We start from the raw sequence: 19,270 nt of genomic DNA, 5'->3' as shown, positions 1-19,270 counted from the left end.
GATTTCAATCTTTTCCGGTCTCTACCCAACAGTCTTCTAGGGAACTCCTTTGATAGTGAAGATGCTTTACAAATTTTGCTAAACGACTTGTTTCACTCCAAACTAGCAGATTTCTTCAGACGCGGAATCTAGAATGAATGATTTATATATTTGTTCAATTTAAAAACATTTAAATCGAAAAGAAAAGAAAAAACTAAATTTTTTGCATAACCAATTGGCAGTTATTTCAGAACATTTTAATTATCCGCTTTAGAAGCAATGTCCACGCTATGCCCAAAGTGGTTTCTGCACAGCCTTGAACGGGAATATTGTGACTGAAAGACGGCCCTTCCGCTAGTAGTCACGTTGTGCTCGAAGAGGTGAGATCTGCACTGTTTGCTGTTTGTTAGATAAGCCTGCGTACGCTGAACACAAAACAAACACATCCACTGCTGAGAAGACCACATCGGCGTGTTTTTCTCTTTATATTGGTATTAATTCTGTAGCATCTTAAGACGTATGTCAACGTCTGTTCTCTTAGAGAAATAATCCACAATTTTATACAAAACTAAGACATAATAAACAGTTACAAAGGAAGTAAACATCAGCTGCTTGGGCTTTAATGTCTTTGTTTATGATGTGCGTAGGTTGAAAACAAACTTGCTAAGTTTCAACGAATAATAGGTAAAATAAAGAGGGCTTTCAATAGAAACATTAGGTTAGACCAGGCACGGGCATAAGAGAGGGAAGATAAATATGATCCACTCCTTCCACAATATTTCGGACGTGTTTATATCACAAGAATTTGGCTTCTCTTCCGCTTCGAGACGTACAAAACTAAAGTGGCATGCCATTAAATTAAACATTTCAAATCCAGTCAAGTATGTAATACAGGCATTCATGGGATCACTGTGGCTTAGCACTCATACGCACTTACAGCCAGTGCCACCGTTTCTGGCGTATGAAATAAGTAATGAGAACGTTGAGAGCGAGTATCTTATCTTTGCCACAAATGTGGGCGAGAAATCTGACAACTGTGATTGGCAGATTGCTGACGTCACATCTGCTTAGGAGGTGGTACCACTCTCAGCCGAAGTGGCAACAGATGCCACTGACTGGGCAGTGTACTCAAGGACACACCCCAGAAACGCGAAGAGTCTTGCCTTTGACGCAGTGGACAGTTTGCTGACGTGACGTGTTGGTTGGTACCGTTCTCGGCTGCGCTGGCAACAAATGCTCACCGACTGGCTTTTTACTCAAGGACACGCGCCAAAAAAGCTGGCACTAGCTATGGGTATACACGCTCTAGATCACCTATACTGTTTGGTCAGGATGAGTCAATGTATATTAGGATGAATAGTATTACCACATAAACGTAAAGCAGTTACGAGATGATAGGCTAGGCTGTTAGACGTGTACGCGCAATACTTTTCATCGAATTCATTTTAGAAAAAAAAAAATTTCGCAGATATAAGTGGATTCAAAGATTGCCAACATCTTAGCTGCGAAATTACGTAAGTTGAAAGACTTGTCAGTAGGTAATACGGTAATACATACAATTTCTCGCTGGTTTTACCCGATATTTGAGAAAGGGTTCTTTCTATGACTCGCCTATGTGTTTGAAATGCGATAAATTGATCAGACTGCATTTTCAACTACAGGGACATCATTTTATTTTTACTAACATTTCTAATATTAACCTGGCTATACCTTTGAATCAACGATTAAGAACCGGAAACACCGTTTGCTACCCTCTTCCACGACTGGAGTTCGATGATACTGGCGTAATATGCAAACAAATCACTTTACTAGGTATAGGAGGGAAGAAAAGTAGTTCATCCATTTACGTAAACTAGGAAATATCGCGATTTTGAGTTTGATAATTTTCATTAGGTTTTTGTTTAATAAAAATACAGTACAGTATTAACAATGAGTGTTTTTACTCACGAACTGAGCTTTCCATGCGGACGTATTCATTATGCAGTGTATATTATACTGTCTACAGAAGATTAGCGTACAATATAGAGAATGAAGTTAAATTGAAAAATTATCATAATATGGATATTTAAACACATTTTTGAAAATGGTGTTCGTTCATTTCGATACAGGCTTCAATTCTAATGTGCATATTATCGCACTATAGACTGTTGTACGTAATTCCAATTACCAGGTTCGTAGTTCGTAGCAGTAACTCATGTTGAAATAATTCTGTACCTACTCTATAAAAGAGACCTTACGTACTGTAAATTCAATCTTCACTTCTGCCCGATCCGAAAATATAAAATTACTCAGACATGCTATCTACTGTCCGTCCAAATGGTTACGTCGCAGCGTTGTAGAAAGGGAGGAAATCACGTGAAAATTAATTACTTAACGAGGCCCTTTTATTTAAGTTATGTTAAACAATTGTATGGGTATATTATTACGTAGACGTCCAATTCCTAACAGAAATTAATGTTCCCAGAAAAGAGCTAAGACAGCCCAGCCACTAGCATTTACGGAGAGGCGAATAGAAGCAGGTGGGGGAAACCGGGATGCGACGTAGGCAAATGGAAAATGATGGAATATTGAAAGCTCTTTCGTCACTGGAAAACGCGAACATATTTTTGGAACGTACTGTTTACTATGACCGTAAGGCTATTATGACTGTATATGCAGTCTTGGATCTGTGTGGAGGACGGTTGTAATTTCATTAGTAGAAGGGGTGGGAGTGAAGTACATTCAAAAACTCAGGTACAATAAAAATTAAAGTAAAAATAAAATGATGTTCCTATAGTAGTGATTGTGAGTTGGCTTTTCCTTTAACAAACTAATCCTGTAGATTCTTGAAAACTTTCTCACTATTTCAACCTGCACAACAAATTACATTAAAATAACACATTGCTTTATCGCATGTAACAACTATTTTATTAATATAAACCATTTTTAACAATCCTATTTCAAACTCTTACTCATAAGTTTCCTAAAATCCTTCTTATCTTCAAGATCGAAGTGCCATCTGATATGTTTTATATAAATCTCAACTGCATTACCTTTATTCATAACTAGCACATACACTTCTAAGCTTTACTATACTAAACTAAATTAGGCCTAGACTATGTAGTAAAACTCCCTTTATGGCCGGTTAAAATAAAATAACGTATCTAAAATAATGTAAATAAATTATCAAAATAATGAAAAAGAGGAGTTGAGCTCAGGTTCGAACTTGGGTTCCCATATACCAAAGTCATTCATCTTACCACAACACTACAGAGAGCTATGCATTGAAGTGCTTGAATTTAAGTATAATGAATGTTTCACATTTGCTGTCTATTATGTTTGATTTTGAATTTATAAAAATTAAACAAAAATGTGTTTTATGCCATTTTGTATTGTATATTATTGCCCATGACACATTCAATCAAGAAATCGTGCCTCATTTACGTAATGTTAATTTAATGTTATTTTATTTAATATTTCAATAACAATATGGCCGCTTTTACAACGGAAGAAGACGTGATTGGATGACGTCAATAAAAGACAATTGACTGTAGAATAGGAGGCCATTTTAATATCATACATGCCTTATTTCTTTCTAATTTTTATTGTTTTCAATAATTTAACGACCATCTGTCCAATTTTAATGTAGCCTATGTTCTTCTCCGGGTTATGAAGGTTAAATGTGCAAACTTTGGCAAATATCGGTCAAAGTGTGTAGATTTGTATTGAGTACATACATACATACATACATACATACATACATACATACATACATACATACGAGTACATACATACATACATACGAGTACATACATACGAGTACGTACGTACATACATACGTACATACATACATACATACATACATACATACATACATAGCCACATTGACTTTTATATATAAGATAACGAAGAGTAGTCGTGTTCTCATGCTTCTTGGAAATTAAAGCGAAAGCTGCAATTTATACGTCATATTCCACAATTTTACACGCTTCTGATTAGAACTCTATGGTACCGAGTTCAACCCCTGTATATCCAACAGTGCCCATGCGGGAACACTGTGTCCATGCCTCGGTTAGATTTTGTTACAAAATTCTATAAAAAGTGACGAGGTATTCGTAGTATCTTTGTGCTACTACGAGTATATTCACATTTTTTAAGAATTGTTTCTTATACCGATTTTGAATAAGATTGAGAGTGAAAAAAATGTTGTATTATTAATGGTTAATTTTCCTTTTCCTCTATATTGAATATAGTCTATATCGTATATCTGTACCTCAGAGGTACTGGGAATGTGTGTTAAGTACACATCTTGTGATTTTTAAATCATAAGTTAGCACTACTGAAATACCGGCATTGGTAATTGAACCAGTGCTATGAGCTGTGCATACAAGCAAGGGTACACGTACCGGAGTTTGGGAAACACTGACCTGGATGAACTCCACTAGGGGTAGCGGTTTCAAATTACATAAACTAGAGTGCATTGCGTGAGGTGTGACTAGAGGACGTTCAGGTGGGAGCACGCACTGTTTTCCTTGGGGACGTATTAATGGACTACGGAGTGTTGTTTCGCGTGAGTTTCCGCAACACTGATAAATCGCTGTCGTGTGGATTTTTTCATGTACGTCGCCTCAACTAATTTGTACGCTTTATTTAAAACAGACATTTCCGAACTTTGATATGCGGACTTTTCTTGACTATTACACTTTTACTACGTCATACTACTTTTTACCAATAAAACGATACGAAAGGACGTCTTTCAACAAATCATAGCTGCTTGTCGCACAATTTTATCGCTTCCCTAGCATTTGTTTAATTTTATCGCTTCCCTAGCATTTGTTTAATTTTATCGCTTCCCTAGCATTTGTTTGTTTTTATCACTACCCTAGCATTTGTTTCTTTGTTTTGCCAACATTTCAAATTGCAAATTCTTTACGGTACTATAAAGCATGCTTTGCGATCGTAATTTGTTTCTCACAAGATAGTCGACTGAAAATGTCGGTTCCGTTCAAACTTTTTGATGAAGGTAATATTATTGAAATAAAATTTTAGTAATTCAAATAATATCTAGGCTATTTTATTGTATTAGGGTACTATATTTCTTCTAATCTTTATATGCTTTCTCCTGTTTTTATCACCTTCCTACCATTTATTTCTTTGTTTGCCAACATCTTAAACTGCAAATTCTTTACGGTACTATAAAACATGCTTTGTGATCGTCTTTTGTTTACAGCTTAGACAATCAACTGAAAATGGCACCTCCATTCAAACGTTTTAGTGAAGCTAACATTAGTGAAATAGAATTTCAGTAAGTCAATTAATATTTTATTGCATTAGAGTACTGTATTTCTTCTAATCGTGTAATAGTCAATTAAATCCCACTCGAAGCAGTTATTGCTCCTCCAGGAAATAAAATCTAAATCAGAGAAGCCTGCTCTGGTTTATGATTTCAAATATATTTTAAATATGATTGTCAGTTTTACAGCTATTTTCCCACCTATATTCCATGTGTTCCAACTTACAAGAAGGTATGTTCCAAAGTACATGAACCTGTTGTACCTTTGAACACATTACATAGGTATCCCTTCATTTTTGTACACAAGAAACAGACATAATAACGAACCTATAGTAAGTTTTAATAACAAGTATTATTGAAATAGTGTGTGTTCGATATAAGTTAAGTGTAATGAAAGTTAAGAACAGAGTCGTGAAAGTGTAAATTTTGAATGATCTAAATTAAGTTGTTAGGATTTAAAGGTTGGAATACTGATCAATTTAAATGGGGTCAAAAGTTAAATTATAAGAGCGTTTACAAAAGGTATACCTGTAACGAATGTAGCCTAATTGTAGCACCAGATACAAAAATTGTGAGGTCCACATTACATGGTTGTAAATGTTGACATCAAATATATCATATCATATCTTATCATATCATATCATATCATATCATATCATATCATATCATATCATATCATATCATATCATATCATATCATATCATATCATATCATATCATATATCATATCATATCATCATATACCTTCATTTTATTTTTTTCATCCTTAATAAATGTGTAAAACAGGAAAATACGTTACAGGAGGTTGTAAAGGAATCTCCAATAATTACTTCAAGCATTTTGCCATTTAAAAATTTTCATTTCCTAAAATTAAAAAAATAATAATAATAAAATCTGAAAAGTGTTTGAAGGTACAACAGTCTCCCCTAATTCTACATATCCCCAGCCTGGGAGGAACAACGCAACTCTTATCGCTTCTATGATATCACCGCATTAACAGAAAGCGTGGCCATATTTCTCGAATATTAAGCGCATAGATATTGGAATAAAAAAATTCTGCCCTAATATTTTGTTCACCACAGATTACACTTGTACTCGCAGGGATCTCAACTCATGCCCCATAGAAACGCTGTAGCAGTGCGCCTTGTAGGCTAATGACTGCAAATTGACCTTCCTGACATATCGCCGTGCTGAATGCCGCAGAAAGCGGTTCAGAAAGGCGAGCTCACTCCGACGAGCTTGAATGCCACTTGGAGTGTATTGAATTGCATACAAAATTTCGTAGTTAATTCAATTGTTCGCCTAGTCATTGGATCCCCCTTTGTGGGGTCGTTGGTGCCCTCTCAAGCAAATTCAATCTACGTGCCCTACTATCGTGTCACGGCTTCGAATTGAAGGCTGCCGCCGCCTACGCGCTAGTCAACCAGCAATACATTTAGATCGGACTCGTTACGGATAACTACAGTTATTACGAGTAACGTAATGAAACAAATCACAATCCTTGGTTACAGTTCTATTAAACCAAGCACCGCGATATACAGGATGTTGCAAAAGGGATTGTACAAGTAGGTGGCAATTATTTTACATAAATTTCCACATACGGAAGTTCTCCCAAAGATATGACGACGGAGATGACTGTGAAATGGTGACCATGACTGCGATGGCGACGCTGACTGAAAACTACGACTATGAAGATGACTATGACTAAACCAATGTCAACATTGAAAACAACTGTTTTCCTAGGAATGTCAAATATTCCATTCTGACCAACAGAAGAAAGTAGAAAATGAAAGGCAGCAAGGGAACCAAGCTTTCTATATTGTATAACTATATTGACGTAAATAGGCTTCTGTTCTTAAGTTAATTTAAGAAAGTAATTTGTTGACGTAAATATGCTTATGTTTTTAAGTTCATTTAGGAAAGTAATTTATTGACATAAATATGCTTCTGTTTTTAAATTAATTTAAGAAAATAATTTGACATAAATACGCTTCTGTTCTTAAGTTAATTTAAGAAAATAATTTATTGACGTAAATATGCTTCTGTTCTTAATTTAATTTTAGAAAATAATTTATTGACATAAATATGCTTCGGTTCTTAAGTTAATTTAAGGAAATAATTTATTGACATAAATATGCTTCTGTTCTTAAGTTAATTTAAGAAAATACTTTATTGACGTAAATATGCTTGTGTTCTTAAGTTAATTTAAGAAAATAATTTATTGACGAAAATATGCTTCTGTTCTGAAGTTAATTTAAGGAAATAATTTACTGACGTAAATATGCTTCTGTTCTTAAGTTAATTTAAGCAAATAATTTATTGACGTAAATATGCTTCTGTCCTTAAGTTAATTTAAGCAAATAATTTATTAACGTAAATATGCTTCTGTTCTTAAGTTAATTTAAGCAAATAATTTATTGACGTAAATATGCTTCTGTTCTTAAGTTAATTTAAGGAAATAATTTATTGACGTAAATACGCTTCTGTTCTTAAGTTAATTTAAGGAAATAATTTATTGACGTGAATATGCTTCTGTTCTTAATTTAATTTAAGGAAATAATTTATTGACGTAAATATGCTTCAGTTCTTAAGTTAATTTAAGGAAATAATTTATTGACATAAATATGCTTCTGTTCTTAAGTTAATTTAAGAAAATAATTTATTGACATAAATATGCTTCTGTTCTTAAGTTAATTTAAGGAAATAATTTATTGACGTAAATTTGCTTCTGTTCTTAAGTTAATTTAAGAAAGTAATTTATTGACATAAATATGCTTCTGTTTTTAAATTCATTTAAGGAAGCACTTTATCGACATAAATACGCTTCTGTTCTTAAGTTAATTTAAGAAAGTAATTTATTGACATAAATATGCTTCTGTTCTTAAGTTAATTTAAGGAAGTAATTTATTGATATAAATACGCTTCTGTTCTTAAGTTAATTTAAGGAAGTAATTTATTGATATAAATATGCTTCTGTTTTTAAGTTAATTTAAGGAAATAATTTATTGATGTGAATATGCTTCTGTTCTTAATTTAATTTAATTTAAGGAAATAATTTATTGACGTAAATATGCTTCAGTTCTTAAGTTAATTTAAGGAAATAATTTATTGACATAAATATGCTTCTGTTCTTAAGTTAATTTAAGAAAATAATTTATTGACATAAATATGCTTCTGTTCTTAAGTTAATTTAAGGAAATAATTTATTGACGTAAATTTGCTTCTGTTCTTAAGTTAATTTAAGAAAGTAATTTATTAACATAAATATGCTTCTGTTTTTAAATTCATTTAAGAAAGCAATTTATCGACATAAATACGCTTCTGTTATTAAGTTAATTTAAGAAAGTAATTTATTGACATAAATATGCTTCTGGTCTTAAGTTAATTTAAGGAAGTAATTTATTGATATAAATACGCTTCTGTTCTTAAGTTAATTTAAGGAAGTAATTTATTGATATAAATACGCTTCTGTTCTTAAGTTAATTTAAGGAAGTAATTTATTGATATAAATATGCTTCTGTTTTTAAGTTCATTTAAGAAAGTAATTTATTGACATAAATACGCTTCTGTTCTTAAGTTAATTTAAGGAAGTAATTTATTGACATAAATATGCTTCTGTTTTTAAGTTCACTTAAGAAAGTAATTTAATGACATAAATGCGCTTCTGTTCTTTAGTTAATTTAAGGAAGTAATATATTGACATAAATATACTTCTGTTTTTAAGTTAATTTAAGAAAGTGATTTATTGACATAAATACGCTTCTGTTAAGTTAATTTATGAAAATAATTCATTTACGTAAATATGCTTGTGTTCTAAAGTTAATTTATAAAAATAATTTATTGACGTAAATACGTTTCTGTTCTGAAGTTAATTTAAGGAAATAATTTATTGACGTAAATTTGCTTCTCTTCTTAAGTTAATTTAAGAAAATAATTTATTGACGTAAATACGCTTCTGTTCTTAAGTTAATTTAAGAAAATAATAATTTATTGACATAACTATAACGCTTCTATTCTGAAGTTAATTTAAGAAAATAATTTGTTGATGTAAATATGCTTGTATTAAGTTAATTTATGAAAATGATTTATTGACGTAAAAACGATTCTTTTGAAAACATCACTCAGTAATAGTTATTTTCATATGCCATTATTTTTGCAACTGTTACTTTGTCCCGAGTTGCTGAATTGTAACCGCTGTGTTATTTTTTTGGCCATCACTAATGGTGTTGACAGTGATGCTGATGAATTGGTATGATGACAGAAGATCTTGAGCATCTCGAAAATACGTTTCTTCAACATTTTGTCCTCAGTTATTCCTCGGATCTCAGATGAAGAAACCGGACTGTCTTGCAATTCAGCAGACGGTGCAACTAGCATCCTGTAATTAAGATCTTGTAAACTGGAATAGCGTTTAAATTAGTTCCTCTTCTTGTTTTTCAGGAAGCTGGTGGTTTTCCAATGCCTGTCAGAATGAAGGGAATGAGTGATGAAGAGGAAGGCGTGTTGCAGGCACTGCAGGAGGAGAAGCAAAGAACGCGACGTAGGTAAGTACTAATTGCACTCGCTTACAGTAGTAATGACTTTGTATCATACCGTCCATATAAAATTGAAACCACAATATATTACCATGTATTTACTTGTGCAACGTGAAATCGCAACCAGAGTTAGTCACGCTTGCATGTTACGAATATAACCGCTTTGGGATACGTTTGGGTGACTTGTTCACTTATTAAATATTCACGAGAATGTATCGGTTGGGGTAAATGTCTATGAATACGAAGGAATAAGTATTTGTTTCCTCAGAAAAACGGATAGGAAGTAGTGAATCTCAACAATTTTAATTACGTAACGTAATGTAAGCAATAAATGTCATATGATATTCCTATTGAATTTGGTATTCCCAAGAAACTAGTTCGATTAATTAAAATGTGTCTCAGTGAAACGTACAGCAGAGTCCGTATAGGTCAGTTTCTGTCAGATGCGTTTCCAATTCACTGTGGGCTAAAGCAAGGAGATGCACTATCACCTTCACTTTTTAACTTTGCTCTAGAGTATGCAATTAGGAAAGTCCAGGATAACAGACAGGGTTTGGAATTGAATGGGTTACATCAGCTTCTTGTCTATGCGGATGACGTGAATATGTTAGGAGAAAATCCACAAACGATTAGGGAAAACACGGGAATTTTACTTGAAGCAAGTAAAGAGATAGGTTTGGAAGTAAATCCCGAAAAGACAAAGTATATGATTATGTCTCGTGACGAGAATATTGTACGAAATGGAAATATAAAAATGGAAAATTTATCCTTTGAAGAGGTGGAAAAATTCAAATACCTGGGAGCAACAGTAACAAATATAAATGATACTCGGGAGGAAATTAAACACAGAATAAATATGGGAAATGCCTGTAATTATTGGGTTGAGAAGCTTTTATCATCCAGTCTGCTGTCAAAAAAATCTGAAAGTTAGAATTTATAAAACAGTTATATTACCGGTTGTTCTTTATGGTTGTGAAACTTGGACTCTCACTTTGAGAGAGGAACTGAGATTAAAGGTGTTTGAGAATAAGGTGCTTAGAGAAATATTTGGGGCTAAAATGAAGTTACAGGAGAATGGAGAAAGTTACACAACGCAGAACTGCACGCTTTCTATTCTTCACCTGACATAATTAGGAACATTAAATCCAGACGTTTGAGATGGGCAGGGCATGTAGCACGTATGGGCGAATCCAGAAATGCATATAGAGTGTTAGTTGGGAGGCCGGAGGAAAAAGAGCTTTAGGGAGACCGAGACGTAGGTGTGAGGATAATATTAAAATGGATTTGAGGGAGGTGGGATATGATGATAGAGAATGGATTGATCTTGCTCAGGATAGGGACCTATGGCGAGCTTATGTGAGGGCGGCAATGAACCTCCGGGATCCTTAAAAGCCAGTAAGTAAGTAAGTGAAATCCATTTCGTGAATAATGTTTTTAAGTGCTGCAGAAATGCATATAGAGTGTTAGTTGGGAGGCCGGAGGAAAAAGAGCTTTAGGGAGACCGAGACGTAGGTGGGAGGATAATATTAAAATGGATTTGAGGGAGGTGGGATATGATGATATAGAATGGATTGATCTTGCTCAGGATAGGGACCTATGGCGAGCTTATGTGAGGGCGGCAATGAACCTCCGGGTTCCTTAAAAGCCAGTAAGTAAGTAAGTGAAATCCATTTCGTGAATAATGTTTTTAAGTGCTGCAGATTAATTATTAAAACTTCAAATTTTCAAAATCATCCTGCATAGTATTCAAAATTGCATGTTCTTAACCTACAAAACACAGGAATAATCGTGATACCCTACTAGCTACTGCGTTCATATTATAACATCTTATCAAACATTGCATTTACTCTTTCTGCAGCTGGAGGAAAAAAAAATACGAAGAATTCAATCTCGATAGTCCCTTCTCTATAAAAAACACACACACATTGGTGGCTGCATATCCTGTTTTTAACGTACGGTACTTACAATACTAGTGATTAAAGAGGTAATAGGCTATTTACTTTCAACAAAGTTCCTATTTTATTTATTTACTTATTTTTATTCGTGCACCTCGTTCTCAAAGTTCTCGTTTGGGTTCATGAATATTCAATTTACTCGTATCTGTATTCTGCATACTGCAGATTTCCCCATCCATCTCTTAAGGGGAATCGCTCAGTATTATACAAGTTTACCCTATTATTTATTATAAATTAAATTAAATTATGAGGTAAGAAAGTACTGAATTATATTAAATTACACACAAATTCCACAATTAGGGACGTCTGGCCGAAATCTACGGCTGACCACTAGGATCCAGAATACAAAGCCGAGGTTAAATTAAAAATGCAATAGGATTGTGGAGAGAATACGGAACAATGATAAATTTAAAAATAAAGTACAGTTTGATTTCGGAGAAACATGAGATGAAAATACATTGAAGAGTAATGAAATGTAGAAAAAATAATTACATAGTATTATACAAGTGATTGTGTAAAATGGATAATGAATCTCTCAATACCATTAGACAAATTTTGTGAATGTCCTCGTTAGAAAATTTAATAGAAAGGAGAATGGTTTTGGTTAACGTAAATGAAGTTCCCCTAGCGCCAAAAAGAAGTCCTTTCACTTCCCATGTATTAATATTCATTTTGTATCTCTCACTGAAGTGAGGAATACATGGTTTGTAAATAGACTTCTTTTCATCGTTAACGTTATTGGCTTGTTGATCATTCTTTTCAAAACGGACAGTGGGGTCAAGAATGAGGCTTCTTTGGTTCCGGCGATCGATGGCTATAATGTCTGTTCTTCTCGTTGACCCATTCTCAGCCAAGCAGTGCACTTCTTCGTAAACCTCCCACTTTGCCTTCCGAAGAGTGGTTGCGATGGAGCTTCTCACTTTAAGGTGGCGATTGTTCCTCAGTAGTTCTCCTTTAGGGCAATAACCCAAAACATGCCCAAGGGTTTCTACTTCGCTGCATCCTGGATGACGACACTTTTGATCTTGAAAGGAACGACCTGGCACCGATCGTACTGCTGCGATGTTTGTGGACATCTTTATGGCATGGGTCCACTCTGAGGATGACATCCCTCTTCTATTACTAATCCAAGAGTTGTTTTTTGGATCTTCAATGTAAGTTACAAAATAAATATAATTTTGACACACGCAGAAAACCAACAAGCGGGAGAACGTAATCAACTGTAGCATATGACATAATATGGCCCTGCGACATGTTGTGCCGCATGGAACGGTCCTGCCATCTAACGGTAAAACTTCGCATGAGATATCCCTATTTCCATTTTCTTTGATTTCCATTTTTCCCGATAATACAGTAGTATATATATCACTTTAATATAGGCCTAATTATGGTATAGTTAATTACACTTCTTCTTTACAAAGTGAAATAATGTCCAAGTGTCCTCACTTAATCGGAGTGTCTGTTATCGGCTGCATAGGTGTGATAATAATTGTAACCACTCCCTCTGCGGCTGGCCCTTTCAGTACTTGCAGTTATTAGGCGATCCAGAAGTATTCGCCCGAGCAGAACATTCTTTGGAACGTACTTTTGCACAATCCCAGTATATTTTTCCTCCAGCCGCACTCTTGCTCTTTAAACACACGTAACCTTCCAGCAAAAGCTTTTTACCTCCTCGCTCTGAAGTTATAATTATTGTAGCTTCATCTACCACATTTCTCATAACATTAATTTAATAAATTTGTTTGCCCGAATGTATTTTTTATAATTTCTTAGTTTCTTGGCAACATGTAGTGATTGTCAATTCATGTCTCTTACTTTTCGGGAATTTCTCGCATAATATACTCGGGAAACTGAATAGTAAATGAAATTCGAGACCGTGGCTTCGGGAAAGTAGCATTCGGGGAAAGGTAGCTTCGGGAAAACGTCCATTCTGGAATGCGGATTCGGGAAAATGGGCGGGAACGTGGTGGACTATATGAATGTGAACAGTATAAAGTGGACAAACCGACCTGGAATGGATGTACATAGCAAGTTTCTTGCAATTTGGAAAATTATCAACGCGTGTTGTTTCAAAAATAGTAACAGATCTATCATTATATGGATGTTTAGTTGTTTTCAGCCCTGAATATCAAATATTTCATATTATAAGTTATTTTGGTTTATCTCTGGCAATATTGTATTACAAACCAACCACCGAATGGGGCAGACAGAATTTTCAATTAATTGCTTATATTCTTCAGAAGTATTGCCTAACTTTGAGGATATTAAAATATCTTCCAAGTCACTTTTGGCGGCAATAGTAATATACGTTACAAGAGCGGTATGTTGACGTTTTCATGGTCGAAGAAAAGATTGAAAAAGCGAAACGTAGTTAAGCTTTTTTAATTTCCGAGAACATGAAAACAAACATACCGCTCGTGTATCGTACATTATTTTGTGAGAAGATCGTTTATTACATACCTGAAAGACGAATTTCTAATTAGTTGCAATGAAATCTCCATGTTGGTTTCTGTGTAATGACGGCAACTTCGGAAAACCAAAATATCTTTCTTCAACATTGTTGCTATAAAATGTTTTCTGTGTTTACTATACTCCAGCAGGCCGTGATATACGTCTGTCTTTTTTCCCCCCCAGTCTATAAATGCGAACTTAAAACAAATGGTAAGGTTATGTAATGATTTATTTTTCATTTTAATATTTTAACAATATTATTTATACAACATATTGCTGTAATAACATCGGCATCTGGAACCTTGTTGATTTTTTCACGGCTTCCTTAATGTTACTTGCATCAGGAATGCAATAAGTTTCGTGGAGTAGTAGACTTTACTTAATTTTTGCAAATATTTAAAAACAATAATTAACATTGCAATTTAGGTGAAATTGCAGTGGTAAGTTTCCAATTTATAATTATTACTATGTTAAACGTGTCTAAAAATAATATGTTAAAAGCCTAAAGCAGTAAAATGAATGTGACGCTTAAGCGGTAAGAAGAGGGAAATTGTTGTGTGTTACGTTGGGAATACTGAATGTGGAATTTCACACTTACCGCGTATTGGTTCTGTGCGGAAAACAAGCAAATACGCACGATCTCGCACAAAATATATTTGTAAATAATCTTAAGATTTCTACCTAATTTCATATGTTTGGAAACAAGTTAATTTCACATAACCACATCATCTGTCTCTTTAGACTTCTTTTTTTGTTCTTTACTGTTTGCTCTGCGCCCAGAACTGTGGCTCGCTGGCCGTCAATTGGAATTGCTGTTTTATATTGAGGACAAGAATGAGATAATGCGTTTCTGTTGCGAAAGATTTATTCCTGGATTTGTCGAAATCCTCTATTATTTTATAATATCGTTTTTATAAGAATTTATTGTGGGTGATAGACTGTACTCTCGTTTTAAGAAAATGTTTCTTACCTAAAATTCACCGTCTAATCATAACTAGGGAACGAATTTCAGCATATTTGCTCGTTTTATTTCTCAGTTGCAAATCATATGCTACCTTTATAAATGCATTTCAAGTTATTTATAACAAAAGGTCAAGATTTTATAGTGCGTATATATGCCTATGTAAGGGTTTAATGTATATTACAGCTTTTAGTGCATATAAAAGCACATTTCGTTATTTTTTAGCACTGTGATGCTTAAACCAAAATTAAGAATACGGAAAACCGGAAAAACAGAATACAGAAGAAACTCGGACATTGAAACACATTAGAGTAGTTATATTTTGCAAATCAAGATTTCAGGTATAACTCCCTGTAAAGTTGATTTGAATAATTTCGAGGGAAAAATTGTTCCGGAACCGGGTATCGAACCCGGGACCTTTGGTTTAACGTACCAGCGCTCTACCACTGAGCTACCCGGGAACTCTAACCGACACCGATCCAATTTTTCCCTCTATATCCACAGACCTCAAAGTGGGCTGACAACCGTCAAGCAACCAACTTCGAGTGCACACTAACTCCGTGTGACTTAAATTGTGGTTTTCTGTTGTCAGCTGACGGTTGTCAGCCCACTTTGAGGTCTGTGGATATAGAGGGAAAAATTGGATCGGTGTCGGTTAGAGTTCCCGGGTAGCTCAGTGGTAGAGCGTTGGTACGTTAAACCAAAGGTCCCGGGTTCGATACCCGGGTCCGGAACAATTTTTCCCTCGAAATTATTCAAATTATTCTAGTTATATTTTATTTATTGCAATCTAACGACATGCAGAGAATGCCCTGTTATCGTGAACAGTTTTGGACAAATCCTTGGCAATCAACAAAGCACTCAATTAACTAAGTACATTGCTGACTCTGTGCAAATTTACAATATTGGGATGTTATTATTGTATCTCCAATGGGGGTTAGCCCTATTTTACATATGTATGTTAGGGCTATAGTTTTACACAAAAAAAAAGATAAGCATAAAGAGAAATGGAAAAGAAAATTAAATTAGTTTACGCGATGTAAACAAAACATAAACAATCCGTAAATTAGCCATTGCTATTGCAAAGCAAACATCAGGCATCAATTTGAGACATACAAAAACATTAACAACACACATACGTAACACTTCTATAACACAAATATGCAGCTTTCCGTACCATACATCATAAATTAATACACAATATTCACACAAACACAATCAAACTATAATTACGACATTGCGACGACATCAAGCATCCCTTAACTATGATACAACACATACACTTCAACATAGTAACCACACTTTTAAAAGTTACAAATTTGGCTCCAAGAAGAATAAATACTGTTACTGTTACTATTGGGATGTTATGATGGATGAAAGTTGTGATTAAAAGAACAGTTATTCAAAACAAGAAGCCACGTTAGTGTGTAATCCGCATGTGCATAAGATTTTGTCACTAGAACACTGCAATATGATTAGAGCACAAGTTACAGAAAGTGTTCATAGGCTTCTCTGCACTCGCTAAACTCAAATTTCGCCACCTGTTAACAATAATATAGGCATGATAATGTAATCTTCTGTTTTTTACATACCAACGGGGCAAATCAGAATATTTCATTTTATTATAGTGTCGGGTCTTAGAAACTTTGACAGTGTAGAGTGCATTATACAGGGTGCGTCAGAAAGAACGGATGGATTTCACATGGCAAGAAAATTGTAAAGATTCATCAAATCAAAAATTTATTGTTATCAACATATTCACCAATACATGCAGTTTATTTATGGAAAACAACATTATCCATATGATGTCCTTGGCTTTCAATACAGGCATCGAGGCGTTTTCTGATGTTCGCCATCACTTTCACAGTCATAGCTGGTGCAATTGCCACGATTTCTTCACGAATCGCCGTCTTCAGTTCGTCCAGTGTATGTGATCGATGTTTACAAACTTACGCCTTCAAATGGTCCCAAAGAAAGAAGTCGCAGGGCGCGAGATCTTACCGTAGCCTCGGACAATCTCAGTGCAATAGAATTTCGTCCAGGTGATTTCTTCTTTAATATTGAACCTGTGATACGAAATGAAGCCACCCACCGCAAAATTGTATTCCGAGTTGGAATCCTAGCGTGACGTCCGATGTCGAAATGAGCCCTGAGTGGCGATCACAGACTCATTTTTCAAAAATGTCTCTACGATGAAAGCACGTTGTACACCAGACCAACACCATATTCTCAACTGAAACTGCATTCTATGGCTGACCCAACAGTCGTGGTCCCCCTCACTATATCTCTCTCCTCGTTGCGTATCGATAGTTTGAAATCCATCCGTTCTTTCTGACGCATCCTTTATTTTACAACACCCTAGCTGCAAGAATTATTAGTTTTGAATTAGTTTTATCAACGACGAATAACGAAAAATCTGCTACAAGAGTACAGCTTAAGCATTGGGTTGAGTACGCAACTTTAACAACTGAATTGTGTCTAGATATTCTTATGTATAACAGAAAAACCATCAATAATAGTAAATTGTTTTTTTTAATAGTGCATATTTTGTTATTTTTAGTAAATACAGGGTGATTCACGGGGATTTACCGTCACTTACGGGGCTTATTTCCGAAGACATATAAACATTTGTCCTAAGTCCGCCGAGTTAGCTCTGCCCCTCCAGATAGCCGATCTGGGTTCGATTCCCGGCGGGGTCAGAAATTTTAATATAAAATTTATACCTCGAAACTAGGAGAGATGGCGGTGCACAACTTCTAATCACTAGATTGTGCATCAATATGCCTGGGTTAAATCCCAAGTCTTTCCACAGTACATATGAAGAGAAGGCGTATGTCACTGTTGATAGTGATTCGTTCGTCGGATGGGGACGTTAAGCCTGGCGACCCCCTTGGTGCTATTCGAAAGGAGTAGGCTACGTGCCGGCACCGCGTTTCCCCTTCTCCCTTCCCCATCTTCTTCATTATCATCACTTATTTCAGACACTACACTTACACGAACACTTACACTCATCTTAGTACACGACATAACTCTCTACAGATGCACATCATATACAGCGTGACCCGCCGAAGTGGTGTACAACTATAAAATGGGTCACAGTTCTGCCATCTGTCCGCAGCATGCGGAACCCGAATCACGCAAGTGAAGTGGGTGGGCATTGGATACACGCACACACACACATTTGTCCTAATCTCAATATTTTCAAAGTTACATTAATTTGAAGTTGTTAGTAAAATACTTTTTTTCTTTAGTTTTAACGATAAAAAATACTACAAATACAGAATGAACTATTCAGAAGTGTCATTTCTTTAATTGGCTAGTGTTCTGAAGCTAAAAATTTTTTGTTAATATTGCTTTGTACAGATTTTATTTATCACTTTTTAACTAAAAATTACATCATTCTTACGTACTTATCACAAAAATTGTTACAAATCATACGAGTTTAGGAACTTGATTCTTTGCAGTTTAATTTTGTATCCTAATGTACAGTCTTGAAGAATTTACGAGAGTGGCGTGATTTGTAACAATTGTTGTGATAAATGCGTAAGAAAGTGTAATTTTATAGTCAAAAATCGAAAAAAAAAAAAAAAAAAAAAAAAAAAAAAAAAAAATCTCTACGAAGCAACTAGGGAATTCACAACACATTTTTGTCTTCAGAATACTAGCTAATTAAAGAAATGATACTCTTGAATAGTTTATTCTTTATCTGTAATATTATTTTACCCTTAAAACTCAAGAATAATGGTATTTTACAAACAACTTCAAATTAGTGTAATTCTGAAAATATTGAGATTAGGATAAATGTTTATACGACATTTTTTGCTCAGAATGTCTTCGGAAATAAGCTGCGTAAGAGACAGTAAGCCCTCGTGAATCACTCTGTATATCGTAGGCTTTTAAGTGTGTACGTGCACGAATATTTTCCCGTTTGTAGTGCTTAAGAATCCGCCCCTAAATTCATAACACACACACACACAAAGAGGTGAAGATTTATTCTCTAGTGAGGCCTTTGACATGGGTGACGCCAGCAAACAAAGATCCAGTGGCTTGCGAACTGAGTTTACTCTTGAAATGAGACCCAAGATACGTTCACATACCGATGTGAAAGGGAGTCAATT

General features: G+C 34.7%; 1 protein-coding gene across 1 annotated transcript in view; it reads left to right on the top strand.

The window, feature by feature from the left end:
- Window positions 1-19,270, top strand: part of LOC138714818 (scoloptoxin SSD14-like) — a 270,565-nt gene that overhangs the window by 14,148 nt on the left and 237,147 nt on the right. Inside the window, exon 2 of the mRNA XM_069846978.1 lies at window positions 9,691-9,794. Within this exon, the coding sequence (XP_069703079.1) occupies window positions 9,709-9,794 (86 nt within the window). The 5' untranslated portion in view covers window positions 9,691-9,708. The remainder of the gene's footprint in view (window positions 1-9,690; window positions 9,795-19,270) is intronic.

This window comes from Periplaneta americana, chromosome 15, assembly GCF_040183065.1.
Source record: "Periplaneta americana isolate PAMFEO1 chromosome 15, P.americana_PAMFEO1_priV1, whole genome shotgun sequence".
Taxonomy (NCBI): domain Eukaryota; kingdom Metazoa; phylum Arthropoda; class Insecta; order Blattodea; family Blattidae; genus Periplaneta; species Periplaneta americana.
Note: the sequence above shows the minus strand (reverse complement) of the source record. Positions and strands in the feature narration are given on the sequence as shown.